Source organism: Staurois parvus, unplaced genomic scaffold (assembly GCF_062004578.1).
Source record: "Staurois parvus isolate SC_StPar_1 unplaced genomic scaffold, SC_StPar_1.0 ptg000048l, whole genome shotgun sequence".
Taxonomy (NCBI): Eukaryota; Metazoa; Chordata; class Amphibia; order Anura; family Ranidae; genus Staurois; species Staurois parvus.
The window spans coordinates 5606334-5622500 of record NW_028317844.1 but is presented as its reverse complement, the minus strand read 5'-3'; the positions used below and the strand labels follow the sequence as shown (position 1 = coordinate 5622500).

At 38.9% G+C, this 16167-nt stretch overlaps 1 protein-coding gene across 1 annotated transcript in view; it reads right to left on the bottom strand.

Annotated features, from left to right (window-relative positions):
* Positions 1–16167, bottom strand: part of SEC63 (SEC63 protein translocation regulator) — a 100236-nt gene that overhangs the window by 52646 nt on the left and 31423 nt on the right. The window contains exons 4-8 of the mRNA XM_089664867.1: positions 14065–14177; positions 12706–12767; positions 12468–12526; positions 12162–12212; positions 1–60 (exon numbers count right to left, since the gene is read on the bottom strand). The exon at positions 1–60 is cut by the window's left edge and continues 49 nt beyond it. Coding sequence (XP_089520993.1) covers positions 1–60; positions 12162–12212; positions 12468–12526; positions 12706–12767; positions 14065–14177 — 345 coding nt within the window. The remainder of the gene's footprint in view (positions 61–12161; positions 12213–12467; positions 12527–12705; positions 12768–14064; positions 14178–16167) is intronic.

Below are 16167 nucleotides of genomic sequence, written 5' to 3'. Positions count from 1 at the left end.
TGTGGTACGGATGAGGATCTGATCACCGCTATAACGAATTGATTTATACCACCATGAACCCTGAAACAGCAATTTTTGAAAAAGGTACATCACATTCATTATGAAGATAATTACCACCATGCATATACTATTCTAATGCATTATCCAACTCTAGCAGTCTTTGTGGTTTTTGAAAAAGATGCACTGCTATACAAATACCAAAATGTTTAAGCAGAATAGTTATACGGAACGACAAAAAACTATTACTAAGAATGTAAGCCACTGGAGCCAAAAAGAATCATTTGCAATAGTGTTCTTAGATGCTGGCAGAAAGAGAATAGGCAATAGTAAGAAACGTAAGGAACCCACAAGTAAAGCCTTGTTGGCCATTTTTTACTGTCGCTTTTAGGGGCGTCAGGCATTTTTTCTTTCCTGCTTCCAAATGCACACACAGACTTTTAGCAGCATTTAGTGGAAGGAGAGTTTTAATGGCAGAAAACAAAAAAACACACCGCCAGTGGGTCCAGGAGCTGCAGCCTTTTGACAGTAAAACCGCTTGACAACGTGTATTAACGCTAGGCGCATTTAGCGCTTGAACATTAAACCATTTCAATGGTCAAAATAGATTATTATTATTAATATTAAGGTTCTAGGAGAGTTTTCAAAATGCCTAAAAATGGAATGTCATGGCAAAAATAAAAAAAATAAAAACATGAAAAAAAACCAACACATATATGCACTACATTTCTGCAAAATATGCATATCTCATTTTTTTTGCTTTAAAGATCCTGCAAGAACAGGAAGACACCTGTTAATATGCCAGAAATACATTCAACTCCTAAATCCTGTTGTGCGTGGACAACACACAGCATTTTTGTGGGACTGGGGGATGTCAGTCCTGCCCTACTGTCATTTGCTAAATTAGTCAAACCCACCTCCTATTCTATCTTATTCTCTACAACATAGCTGCTAACCATTGTGTAAACCCAAGATAAAAACTTTAATTAGACTTAGTTGAACTCCTTGAGATAAAGGTTAATTAGAATCCTTGAGATAAAGCAAAAAAAGTGCAAACTACCCAGGACAGCTTTAAATGTTTGACTTGATCCACAGAAATTTTTTTTCCAATAATTGAACAGATAAGTACACAATTGGAAGTGTATTGTTAAACTAAAAGGTAGGAAATAGATATTTATTGTTAGGGCTCACACACCTCTCTATATGCTAGCAGAAAATTTTGTGTATAAAAACTTTTCAACAAAAAAATAATTGTGTTGCCCACAGTATACAGATGTCGCCTCCAGTTTTGTAAGCTTCACTAAAGAAAAGCAATGAAAAAAAAAACAAAAATATATATTTTCATTCTCTGTCGTTTCACACCAAAAGGCAAACCTATTCTTTATTGACTACATCCATATTTCTTCATAAAAGTTAACCAAATCAAAAATGATCGGAGATATTATACTTTCCAAAAGTTAAAATTTATATTACTGTAGTAAAAAAACTGTCCCTGGTTTTGAGGAATGGCATTTACATGCTTCAGTATTAAAAAGCAAAGTTAATCATGCAGATGGAACTGCCTGTTCAAATGTCTGCCATCTGTTCCAGTTCATTAAAGGCGCTAACAATTCCTGTTTTTAACTAGAAAACAAATTCTGCAAAAAAAAAGAAAAAAAAAAAAAAGAATGAAACTTCTTGCCAAGAATGTGAATCATTCCATTCAGCTACAATTTGCAATTTTTATTCATTCTAGGGGTTTCACAGTTTCTGTTGCTCAGCTAAATCAGGATCACAATGACAAAATAGAACTCTTACAGGTTTTGATATCATCATTCTCTATGACAGCACCTTAAAAAGGAGAGGAATGGGAAGAGCATGACTAACTCTTACCTGTAGTGCTAGGGAATGTTTTAAACTTTACACCATATTTTTTTGCTTTTCACTCTAAATCAGTAGGGCCTTGTCTGGTGTTAAAATATGCCCCAGGCTACACTTTGAGTACCTCAACCACACTATTGTTTTCAAGACAGGTAAACAAAGGCGACACAAAAGGGAGGGATTTACCAAATTGCTGCCCCATGGGAAAACTGTAGTTGCACTTTTTCCTATGCTTCATTCCAGCACACAAGGGACATAAAGAGATATAACTATAAGTGTGTTGCCAAAGATAAAATGCCATGTCCAAACTTTGGCCCTTCCTCACTAGTCTTCTAGAAAATAAAAATGTGAACGCTTAACCATGCACCGGATTTGACAAGTATGGCCTACTGGCACAACCACACCCTCTGAATTCACCCTGGTGGAATGGACTTGGAAACCAATCTGAGGCAAAGGAGACTGTTGGTTTTGCCCTCCTGCCAACTATAGTTTTTAAGGCTTTGTTGCTTATGTTCCGTGAATTGTACTAGTACATTATATTTTTTACCAAGCTATTGTGTGCAGATATATACAGTAGATGCTAAAAACTCTCCACAATAAAAGAAAGCCAATGACTGTCCTAAGAGGTTGAATCTGAACATTTTATACATACAAAGGCATTGCAATTTTGCAAAACCAATCGGGGACAAATACTGCTTTTGGGTTTCGTAACTTTGAGCAGGTTTGGATGATAACCTTGAAATATTTTAGTTGGAGTTGATAACCTCTTGTTTCAACAATCCCTAAATGCCAGCAAGGACTGTCTGACATTGAGACCAGGGAGTAACAAATTTCTACATCCCATATTCATGCAGTAGCTAAACAGGTTTCCAAAAAAATCAGTGAAAACCCATTTGGTGTCCCCAAACCTCTGATGGAACTAGTGGGAACAGACCATCATGAAGTGGTGGATTTGTCCACAGGTTTGAATCCCTTGCTTTGCCAAGGATATTCAAGATTAATAGGTTCGGGAACTGGAAACTGATTGATTTAAGAGAAATGAGAGGTACGTTTTGATATTGGATAGGAGGGTATCAACCTGCATTGTGGATTATGCCATACCTTCGCACTAGCAGCAACGCTGACTGCACTGCTATTGCTGTGTTCTAGGAGGAAACTGTGCCGATGCACCAATCCTGGTAAGTTGTACTATTTATCCTTTTTGTTAGAAACTTATTGAAACATCACGTGAAAAAAAGTATAGCATGCATCTTTGAAAGGTTATAAGTATGTGGAGCCTTCGAGTAAAGTGTATATTGGGCAGTTTTCGAAATGGATATTACCAGCCTTATAATGTAATGCTGTTTTGCTGACCTTATGAAATTTTGACTCTGTACATATATTGAATTGGTTATTAGGGCTTTAAAAAGGTACAAATAGGTTCTGCGCCGTGGACAGAAAAATAATTTTATACTCAGCAGGCTGCTGCGGAGTATGTCCTAGGACATTTTGTTTTTAAAGCGCCATACAAATGGCTTACATGCAAGTGCATTTTTAAGTGTTTTATATACAATAAAAGCAGTATAACGCTATGGAGGTTTCCTTCTGATTGCTTTTCACGGTGGTGGAAGAGTATTGTGGATGGTTTGGAGAGCATTCCTACTATGGAGTCCAAGACCAGTGGATAGAGACTTCCGGAGTACACAGGAGAGACAGATCGGCTTTAGGGGCCTGTCGAAACACCAAACACGCTGTCTGACCTGCCTGAGCAACACTATGTGGCGACTGGGGCTCTGTTGGGGGAGCACCCAACACAAGATTTTGCTATTAAGAAAATCTTTCATCACTGAATCACATTGAATGTGGAAGGTGTTTTGAACACTGGGACTTTAATATTTCTTTAATATTGCATTTACGTTTGCAATAAGGGTTTGCTATTTTTTTTATGGTTCAGGATTATCTTTTCTATGGTGTTAGCACCATTGAGGCACTGTATTTTGTCAATTCACATAACACACATTCATGTATTCTTTAGGCATGCACATATCTCCCTATCCACAGGGGTGGATTGAGCTCCTGGTAGAGGGAGGTGCATACAGCCTTTCATCATGGTTTATGAATGGTATAGGGTACACAAATGTGTGGCATAGCATTAGCTATACACTATCAGTAGACCCCCAAGCTGAAGTGCAGCATTTGTTTAACCTATTCAATATGCGCGCCAGAGTAAGAGGAGCGTGTGCGAACATGCACAAGTGCACAAGGCAAAATAAAACTTTGTCAGAGTCCCAAATGAGGCCAGTAAACAGTGGGAAATGGTAGCAATTTGAAAAGTAAAAAAACAAATTATGACAATAAAATGGACGGTTCTCATACAGAACACACCTCAGCTAAACTAGTAGAGCAATGGTTCAGTCCAGGTACGCAAAAAACATATAGCAATAGTAGGAGACTTTAAAAAGGAAGGCAAAGCTACATGCCCAGCTTACAACCTACACTATATTGCCAAAAGTATTGAGATGCCTGCCTTTACACGCACATGAACGTTAATGACATCCCAGTCTTAGTCTGTAGGGTTCAATAATGAGTTGGTCCGCTCTTTGCAGCTATAACAGCTTCAGCTCTTCTGGGAAAACTGTCCACAAGGTTTACAAGTGTGTATATGAGAATCTTTTACCATTCTTCCAGAAGCCTATTTGTAAGGTCCGGCATTGATGTCGAACGAGTAGGCCTGGCTCACAGTCTCCACTCTTATTCATCCCAAAGGTTTTCTATAAGGTTGAGGTCAGGACTCTGCGAGTCAAGTTCCTCCACCCCAAACTAGCTCATCCATGTCTTTATGGACCTTGGTTTGTGCACTGGTGTGCAGTCATGTTGGAACAGGAAGGGACTATCCACAAACTGTTCCCACAAAGTTGGGAGCATGAAAGTGTCCAAAATGTCTTAGAATGCTGATGATTAAAGAGTTCCCTTCACTGGAAGGGGCTAATCCCAACCCCTGAAAAACAACCCCACATCATAATCCCCCCTCCACTAAACTTTACACTTGGCACAAGGCAGTCAGGCAAGTTCCTGGCAACTCTCTGGAGCACCTGAATCCAATGATCTGGAGGGGTGTCCCAATACTTTTGGCAATATAGTATATGTAGAATTCAGGAAGCACAGCAACCACCTAACCCAGACACATTCATCAGATTGCCAGATAGAGAAGAGTGATTTGTCACTCCAGAGAACACGTCTCCACTGCTCGAGTTCACTGGCGGCGTGCTTTACACCATTGCATCTGATGCTTTGCATTGCACTTGGTGATGTAAGGTTTGGAGGCAGCTTCTCAGCCATGGAACACATTCCATGAAGCTCTCTACACACGGTTGTGCTAATCTGAAGGCCACACAAAGTTTGGAGGTCTTTGGCTACTAACTCTGCAGACAGTTGGCGACTTCTGTGCATCGTGCGCTTCAGCATGCGTTGACCCTGCTCTGTCATTTTACGCGGCCTACCACTTCGTGGCTGTATTGCTGTTGTTCACGGTTGCTTCCATTTTGTTATAATACCACTAACAGTTGATAGTGGAATATTTTGTAGCAAGGAAATTTCACGGATGGACTTATTGCACAGGTGGCAACCTATCACGGTACCACGCTTGAACTCACTGAGCTCATGAGAGCGATCCATTCTTTCACAAATGTTTGTAGAAGCAGCCTGCATACCTAGGTGCTTGATTTTATACACCTGAATCCAATGATCTGGAGGGGTGTCCCAATACTTTTGGCAATATAGTGTATATAGAATTCAAGAACAGCAGAAAACAAATGGAGAGAGCAGCAAGTCTATAGTAACCCCTGTAAGCAAAAAGGAAGGAGAGATCCATTCTCCTCAGGACACTAAGCAGAACTAAGTGGGTGGGAGGGGTTACTACCCCAACAGGGCCAGCCTTTGGTCTTCTTATGTCTTGTAGCATCCATTTCTCCTGTAGGAGTCAGTATAACCCTACATTGTTAATTACCATCAAGCTGTGCCCCTCAAAGGACAACAGAGAAAAATCATGACTGGGAATCCACCATCTGCTAGCAATATGGTAGAATATCTGGGTTTTGAGCAAGATAAACTGCATCGGCTGAGGTATTCCACAATGATGTTCAGTTAGGTAAAATATAATGTTCTGAGGCTGAAGAAGATTTTTCTTTGTGCCACCTAGACCGGGTGTCTGCAACCCGCGGCTCCAGAGCCGCATGCGGCTCTTTTTCACCTTGGCTGCGGCTCCGGAGCACACTGCCCACCAGGTGACAGGCAATAGGGCAGCAATGGGCAAACTACGGCCCGGCGGACCTTTTAATCCGGCCCGCGGAGCTAGGCTCCTCTCACAGTCCGCCCTGAAGACCGGTGTAGCATGAAAATCTGTCTCCTATGAGGATCTGTCCCCCTCTACGTATCTGCGCATGTGCCAGAGATCGCCGATCGGCTGCTAATGCCTGAAACTGGCACATGCGCAGATACGTCGAGGGGGACAGATCCTCATAGGAGACAGATTTCCATGCTACCCCGGAACGGCACCGGAACGGCGCGGGAACGCGCGGAGCAAAGGTAAGTGAATTGACACAGGGGGGACTTGGGGACTTAATATGGGGGATGAATTAATATGGGGGATGAATTACTATATGGGGGATGAATTACTATAGGGGGGATGAATTACTATAGGGGGGATGAATTACTATAGGGGGGATGTATTTTCAGTTTTAAAAATGTGGCTCTCAAAATAAATTTCAATCGTGGTTTTGGCGAGATTTGGCTCAGTTGAAAAAAAAAGGTTGCCCACCACTGACCTAAGGCTATGATTGTGATTATGACGATACACTGTGGCCCTGATTAACCCTTTGCTTACTGGGCCCTTAAACCCCCTTCATGACCAGAGCGCTTTTTGCAATATATGCAGTGTCGGATTTGTTTTAAATGTTGCAATGGTTTTGCGGCTCCCAGTCTTTTTTTTCCCTCTCGGAAACGGGTCCAAGTGGCTCTTTATGTCTTAAAGGTTGCAGACCCCTGACCTAGACAGTATATATGAGGCAGCAACTTTAAGTTGTTGGTCAAGATTTTTGTGCATCAATTTCTAATCAGTTCCTGCCCCTGATGTAAAGCTCCTGAAATAGCTTTCTGTTATCAAACGTTTGAGGATCGCTCTTAGAGACACTTTGATTCCAGATAACCTGGCATAGATTATTCTAAATCTTTGTCTCACAGTTCATGGATTCTGCTGTCTCCAGCCTTCTTCTATGGATAGTTTCTCTGCCAACTTAGCCACTATAGGGAAGACATCTAAGTAAGGAACAATCATCAGACTCTGGTTTATAAGATGGCCCTCAACCTTAAGAGCAAAGCCGTTCTGTAAATGGCACAGCTGGCTAATTAAACATGGATTTGAGCTTGAGAATTATTTGGTAGGATAAATTTGCTTTCTTTACTTTAAGAGAATGGTTGAGCAAAATCCTCTGCCTCTCTCCTACTGAGAAACTGGTATTAAAACAAGTTGCAAAATCATGATGATGCCTGTTTCTAGGGCCAACTGTAAATGGCAGAAGACCTTCCTAAGGTGATCCAGAAAAGGAGAGTATACTTTTCCTCTCACCACTATCTGAAGGATCCAGGTGTTCATTTTATATTCCCCTGACTTACAAATAATGACCAATTTTCAGTACAGCATTGTGTTATTTTGAATTAAGGACAACTGTCCAGCCACTGCCTTCTTAAAATTTCTGGTTTAAAGAATTTGCTATGGACTAGCTACCCTTCCCTTTAAAAAAAAACAAACACTCAACACACACACACACTTTCTGCTTCTGTCCAATTATGAAACACATTTTGCCTAATTATAGGACAAATACATATTTTTCTTTGAAAAAGAACATTCACAATCTAGATTTCAAACAGGCATTGATGCTACAGTTCTAGATGCAGCACAAATAGAATTAGATGCTTTCAAAAGGACTGAAAGAAAAAGAGCATCCAAAAGAAGATGTACCCATTTCTTTCAAATCTACAATGATCTTGCAATGCTACTATATTTGGCCTAAAGACCATGGAAGCCTGTTCCCAAGTCTTTTTAAACTGTTCTTACTTTTTTCTCATGGGATCTTTTACTATACCCATGTCTTCATATACTAAATACCCTATTTCGGTTATTTTAGAAAATGGGACATCAATCTAACAAACCTTGTCTAACCTTTTTGAGTCCTCCTAAGAGAAAGGGTATATATAATTAAACAACTTGAGCATAAAAAGGTTCCTGTCTGGAGAAAACTCTATGTCCTTCCATGTTGAAATTCCCTTGATTAAAACCTTTAAAATATTTAATATATAATGGTCACCCACTTTTGTGGGGGAAAAAAAAAAAAAAAAAAATATAGCATATACAATTGCTACACAAGCCATATTCTAACTTAAAGTGGAACTTCACTCTCTTAATCAAGTGGCTAATTTGAATCCTTATGCTGCCAGCATTAGTAAATAGATAGGAAAGTATATTATATTTACTTGTTTTAAACTGCTTTTATATTTTCTTTAGTTAATTCCTAGTTTCCATCCTTAGGCAAAATGATGTCATACATTCCAGGAGTCTTCAGAAGGGGAGGAGAGGTTTTCTCAACTAAGCACACCGTTCTGCCTAAGCTAAAGGCAGATGGATTCAAAGAAGTTATTGCTAAATGAATCATCTGCCCTTACTCAAGATAGCAATGGCCAGAAATGCTAGGGAGTATTATCATAAGTGAATTCTTAGCTGATCACATCGTAAAGAGTCAACGTGATTGGCTCTTTAACCTAATCGGTGATGCACTGTGTCTGAGGGACACAGCTCACCACCGATCACTGCACTGCATACCCCCAAGGGCGCGCTTGTGCGGCAAGAATGGGAGGGAATCATAGGACGTCCTCCCAGAACATGATCAATCATCATTGTACAATGGACGGGCAGGAATTAGTTAATAAAAAAGTCACTCCCATTCAGATTCACTCTACACATAATAAATAGCTGTTTCTTCAGTACAACTCTGTGACAAAGTTTGTTAAAATCCTTGCAATGCACATTGATCACCCAGAGGGATTGTTTTTTCTTAACAAAAGTGGAGGTACTCTTTAAGCAATTTGACTGTACCCTGAGCTGAGAAATGTAATGTGTCTTTCCTCAAACCTTTTCTCTCTGCAAATCCCAACAACCCCTAACCTCTTAAGTAAATATGAATAATTAAAATATATAAACAATATATAACCAATAAACAAATTATAAAATAAATAAATAAAATATATACAAAAGTCCAAAATAAAGTGTCCAAAATATCCAGATAGTCCTCCAAAATATTTTAATTCAGTGTGTCCAACTTATTTCTCCATTCCAAACCACGTAATACCTCGAGAAAAAATACCTAAAATAGTGTATTACCTTCAAAATTAATTGTATATACCTTTAAACCAAAATAAGTATATACTTAAATCGGTGCAAAATAAACATGTGTAAAATACAAATAACCAGATTCAACTGTGAATGACACATGAATCATGCAATAAAATCACTCTGTGTACACTCCATTAAACGTGAAAAATTATGTACACTCAAATACCAAAAAAAAAAAATAATATATATATATATATATATATATATATATATATATATATATATATATATATATATATATATATATATATATATATATATATATATATCTCTTACATTTGGGGTTAAATATGTACAGCATAACTTTCTGGCCAGTCTCAGCAGTCTACATGGCTTCAAGCCACGTTTTCCAGTTTTCAAAATGGCCGCGCCGTTACTTCCGGTTTTGCGTATGACGTCAGACGCCATGTCCCCTGACGAGTTTCGTCACTTCCAGACTTCTTCTGAAGGGATCCAGACTTCTGAGAGGTGGCTCCTTTTATCCTGACCCGTATTACTGGCAGGAAACTTAAGCCGCCATCTTTAATACAGACAACCACCGCAAACGAACATAATCTCATGCTTATTTAAACCGGCAGGAACAAATGACTTAAAACAGTTAGATATACATTATAAACATACATGTATATCTAACTGTTTTAAGTCAATATACAATTAAATTTTGAAGGTAATACACTATTTTAGGTATTTTTTCCTCGAGGTATTACGTGGTTTGGAATGGAGAAATAAGTTGGACACACTGAGTTAAAATATTTTGGAGGACCATCTATATTTGGATATTTTGGACACTAATTTTTGGACTTTTGTATAGATTTTATTTATTTTTATTTTTTATAAATTTGTTTATTGGTTATATACGGTTTATAGATTTTAATTTTATTTATTCATATTTACTTAAGAGGTTAGGGGTTGTTGGGATTCACAGAGAGAAAAGGTTTGAGTATTTATTTTACTTTCTAGGGTGAAAGTGTGACTTTTCTTTGGGGGTTGTTATATTGCAAAATTCACTTATTGATTTAATGTGTCTTTCCTATTTCTCAGGCCTAAATTTCGCCTCATCTTCAATCCCTTCAAGGAGATCCTCTAGGGAGACAAATATTACTTCATCTTTCTCATTCCTCAAGAATCTTAGGTTAAAGATTGAGGCTTATGGCTCCAAAACTGATTACATAGCAAATGCCTTAGACTTCTTTCACATAGGCAAATACTTGTTTGTCCCATGCAGCGCCATGTTTTGCTGGCACGGAGATGCACAGGTGTTGTGTGCATCTCCATGCCGGCTGTCCCACAGATGTCTATTGGGACACGCAGCTGCACAGACACAGCTGCTGTGTCCCAATGTGACATCTGTGTGGCTGCACATCCCCAAATGCACCCAGGGGGAGATCGGGGACATGCAACTGCACCCACACGGATGTCACATTGAGATATAGCAGTGGTGTCCGTGCAGTTTCTTGTCCCAATAGACATCTATGGGACTGCCGCCACAGGGATGCACGTAATACCAGTGTATCCCCGTAAGGGCAAAATAGGGCCCTGCATGGGGCATCCAAGTATTCGTCTGTGTGAATAAGGCTTTAAAAGTCATCCGAATTTCTGTCTTGTAAAAATGATGGTTATGATTATGGTTTGTAGCATAGACAAGAGTGTTTCTCCATTAATATTTTCTACTGTACATTTAGTGCATAAGGCTACATTCACACCACAGATTTAGGTTGAAGTGAATTGTAGCAGCAGGAATATTCTGGTTCCTGCTGCGGCTCTGACTGGCTAGGTGTGACCGCTAGCCCTGTCCACTATAACAGGACACTGGTGGCCACAGGTATTTGCGACTGTCTGCACAGCCAGCGATCTGTCATAGTGAACAGGGCCGATGGCTGTAGCTAGAGCCGCAGCAGGATTCAGAAGATTCCTGCCTCTAGGATTTGCACCGGTCCAAACAACCAGTGTGAATGTAGCCTTTAAGTTGTCTTTATGGAAAACTAGAATTTGTTTTGTACACAGCACATCTATGCAAAGACCACCACTCACCTGGCCAGAAGTATCCCCTGCTACAACCACATCTCTACAGACTGCTGCATCTCTAGGAGTCCAAAGTTCAGATGAATGGCACTAGGCTCAACTAAAAATGTATCCAGCCAACTGCACAGTCCCACCACCTGACCTTACACCCTCTCTCTGTCAGCATGCTAACTTTTCCTAACACAGTTGTATATGAAGGGAAGGTCAGGTCACAGAATTCTAAAAACAGAACTTTACCCTACTCACCCACTTTCTGTCATTCTACTCCTACCCATTTCCTATTTCACAATTATTTTTTTTTTTTTAACTTTTGAGGAACATGATCGTGAAATTGTCATTCAAAGTGAGATAGCACTGAAAGCTGAAAATTGGCCTGGGCAGGAAGGGGTATACTCTAAGTGCCCGGTAGGCAAGTGGTTAAGAAAGCTCTGTTAAGTTATGCCCATGTACATCTACCTGCTTCAAGCATTCGATGGACAGCCGGAAGGAGGGCCAGCTACAGCGGCACAAAGCTTGGCTGTGTCAACCTAAGTAGTCCAGCAAGAGCATGTGACCATGGACCTCCTGCACCTGGAGTCAAATTTACTGTATCTCTGCTTCTGACATCTCCCCAGGATTGTACCCATACCTGGGTTACCTTTTAGGAGCTTCCATGTAAGAGAAAGTAGTGGCAAAATACAAAACTGAGGCACTACAGGAGGAGTTACATTTTATACTCTTCCATTACTGCACCATTCAAGTAGGTATCCCAATCTCTCATTCACGTACTGCCAGGTAATACATAGAGAAATCTCAATTCTTCATCGCTGTCTAAAGAAACAAGTTCGCATACTAGCAATTTGTATTGTAAATTACTTACCACAACGACTGGAAGGATCACCATAAAAGCCAGGCCATATACAAGCAAAACCTAAAATAAAATGATATGGTATTATCCTATGCTGCACAAACTCATGAAGAATCACTACTACAGTTTAAAACAAGAGTCAAAATCCATAGAATGGCATTTAGAGCACAATATAAATTTAGTTCATAAACGGTACTTATAATAAACTATAATCCAAAAAACAAAATCACACTAGAATTTAGTTTACACTAATTATGCTAGATGGGATTTTTATTACATAGCAAGAGATAAATTAAAAATTATTCAACTTGTAATTACCAGCATAGAATTCTTCTGGTCCACAATCCAGGCAGGCAGTGCAATGCCAAAATTCGTAGCTTTCAAAGAATAAATAAATACAAATTGCATAAGTATTCAGATATTTATACTGTATAAAAACAGAACTCCTAAAACAAAGTAAAATTTTAAACTTAAATATGCTTATATAATATAGAATTTATTTCACAACTAAAAGGATGGTAGAATATTACAGAAAACAAAAAGTATTGTAATTTACCCTGTGGCCCATCAGGATTTCCATATTCTTCCCAATTTTTTCTTGATTGTTCATCTGTCAAACTACAAAACAGCAAAGTATTCATACAAGTTAAATATATTACACTACAGATGTCAAGATACCAAGGGGAATATTTATAAAAAAAGTGGATCTGACATTCAGCAAACATTCAGTGCTGGTGACTCTTCCAGGTGTATGTGTTCTAACCCCTATTCTACGAAGGTATATTTATAAACGTTCAGTATTCAAGGGATTAAAACAAGCACAGAGCTGAGACCGGCTTTCATGTAACAGTGATGTAGGCAGCTGTAGAGCCATCTGATCACTTTTCTGGTACAGGGAATGTGACTGTACCCACGGTGGTTCCCAAGCTCTCCCATTTTTCCAGGACCATGGTAAATACTGAATGCCTGAATACCTGCAGTGAAATGCAGAGGTAAGATTAAGGGTCTAGACTCCAAAAAGCAAACCATGCTTTTAATAGAAATAAAGTTAAATGGAAATAAAGTATTTTAAAATTTAATAAAATATATTTTAAAAAAAATCTAAAAGCAAGCACATCACCCCCATGCCAAAAACCCCAATGTAAACTTGCGCCTATTTATGTAAACAGCAATTGTTCCACATGTGTCAGGTATCGCCACAAATACATATTGTAGTGAGAGCAATTCACGATAAAAACTCTAAACTAATAATCTGTAAAGGCTTTTCAAATATCACCCATGAACAATTTTGGGTACTGTACTTTTTGCCATTCCATGGGCACTTGCAATTTTAAAAGGCTTGACATGTTTAGTATCTATTTACGCAACACAACTATGCAAATATGCATTTGATAAAGAGTCCCACAAATATCTTAAAACACAAAACATTGCAACTGTTACCATATATTTTATAAGATATATAATTTTGGAGGGCTTTAAAGTATTACTCAAGCAAATGAATGTGAAAGCAGCTGTCTAGGTTAGTTAGCCATAGAAGTCAAAATCTCACTTCAATGTCCGAAGCTAAACAAAGATTGTTAAAAGGATAAACTTGCTGTCATCAGCAGGACTGCATTTCAATCGTTGGAGCCAGTAAGCATCCAAAACCTTACCTGTCTACTAGTATTACTTCTTTTACAGAGAACCATTTTTTTTTTTTTAACTGGTCTTTACCTGCTTCAGAATACTGTAAATAAGTGTAAAGAAACACATGAGGTGACTGACAATAAGAAAACATTTGCGGCCATGATAACTTTGTTTATGCCACATAGTTTACAGACCTACTAAATGATGTATCCAACCCTAGCTATGGGCTTCTTTACCTCTAGGTATGGAGCTCAACAAATGAACAAAACCAGTGGCTTGAAATACTCACGCTGCATAAGCCTTTGCTATCCTCATGAACATGACTTCATCTCCTCCTTTATCAGGGTGAAATTTTAGGGACAGTAAACGGTATTGTTTCTTAATTTCTGACACTGTTGCTCCCTGAAAAAAGAAAAAAAAATTACACAAAAACTTTAAACTTTTGTGCAATTTAATTCAACAAAAAGGCATGCATATGTTTCCTGCTGTACTATTTCGAATTTCAGTGTGTGGCCTTCCCTGTTTGACAGAAATTGATCGATAGATCCACATTTGTCAAATAGACAAGTTGTAAAACTGTTGTCAATCAGCACCTGCAGTCGAGAATCAGTGTATTCTGAGAGCGCTGGGTCTCACTGCCAGAATACAATGTCCCAGCTGGGCTGAATGAAAAATAGCTACTCATCTATGGCCAGCTTTAGCCACAAGCACAGACTCCACGTTAGAAATTTTGTTACTCCTATTTTCACATCAGAGTTTCTGGTGATGTAATAAGTGTGTTTCCCACATATAGAAATAATCTACAGAATTATCAGCAGGATTTGCATACCAGACATGAACTGAAAGCATAGGTCAAATTATATATGTACTATGTAGAAAATTCTGACATTCCTGTATTGTCCATATCTTGTAGTACAGTACAGCACAGCACACATAGTTACATAGTCTGGCTGAAAAAAGACAAAAGTCCATCCAGTTCAACCATTAAAAAAAAAAAAAAAAAAGTTATAATCCTATACCCACAGTTGATCCAGAGGAAGAAAAAAAAACCCAGCAAAGCATGATCCAATTTGCGCCTGCTGGGGAAAATATTCCTTCCTGATCCCCAGAAAGGCAATCGGATATTCCCTGGATCAACTTTACCTGTAAATAGTATCCAGTTACTTTCTGTGTATCCAAGAAACAATCCAGGCCTTATTAAAGCAATCCACTGAGCTGGCCAGAACCAACTCTTGAGGGAGTCTATTCCACATTTTCACAGCTCGCACTGCGAAGAAACTTTCTCTGGAGATTAAATTTCTTTTCCTCCAGACGTAAAGAGTGCCCCCTTGTCCTCTGTGATGACCTCAGGGTGAATAACTCTACACCGAGTTCACTATATGAACCACTGATGTATTTATACATGTTGATCATATCTCCCTTAATCTCCTCTTCTTGAGAATAAATTCAGTTCCTCTAATCCTTCGTCATAGCTGAGCTCCTCCATGCCTCGTATCAGTTTGGTTGCCCTTCTCTGTACTTTCTCCAGTTCCCCAATGTTATTTTTATGAATTGGTGCCCAAAATTAAACTGCATATTCTTACGAATGATCAGGGGAACTGTTGTCACATATCATGTGTTATATGCGAACAGAGAAGAAGATGGTGCTGCGCTAATCTAATCTATATACCTCAACAAAGAAAGGTGGGAAAGATAAATACCCACAAGTACACTGTCAAATGTGAAAAAAACAGCACAAAACAAACACGTCCTCAACTAAATGTGATGGACCCAAACAGAAATGTGCTATAGTGGTGCTATAAATAAAATGAACATATAGGAAAATGCAAAAAGTGAAGACCATAAAAGGTATCAGTGGAACCGTGACACAAAAAATGTGATAACGTGTATAACCATCTAGCGGCACTTGAAACATAAAACCCAAATGTGATGCATAAAAGTGAATATATCATAAATATGCATGAGAAAAATAATGAATACCAACACAGAGGCACACGTGACTAGTCATGCCAAAAATGAATAGTATACATGTGAAAAATGGTAAATGCAAACACAAAAGGACACGTCTTTAATGATGCCACAAAAAATAGTGTAAAGTCCACAAAAACACCTGCGTGCAAAGTCCAATAATAAATTCTCATGTAAAACTTGATAGGTGATAGTAAAGGTGATCAACTTGATAAATTATCCACCACCGGCTAAAATGCCTCCTTACCTCCATTCTGCGACCCCTAAGGGCCAACACACTTCAAAGGCGCTCAATACCAAAAAGGTCAAAATCCCATGGGGGCCTTACGCAATATTCCAGGAACCATCAGCAACAGTGGTGGTATTCCCCTCCTAGTGAAAATGCATCAGACAGCCTCTCAACCGATCCCAATAAAGAGGAGAG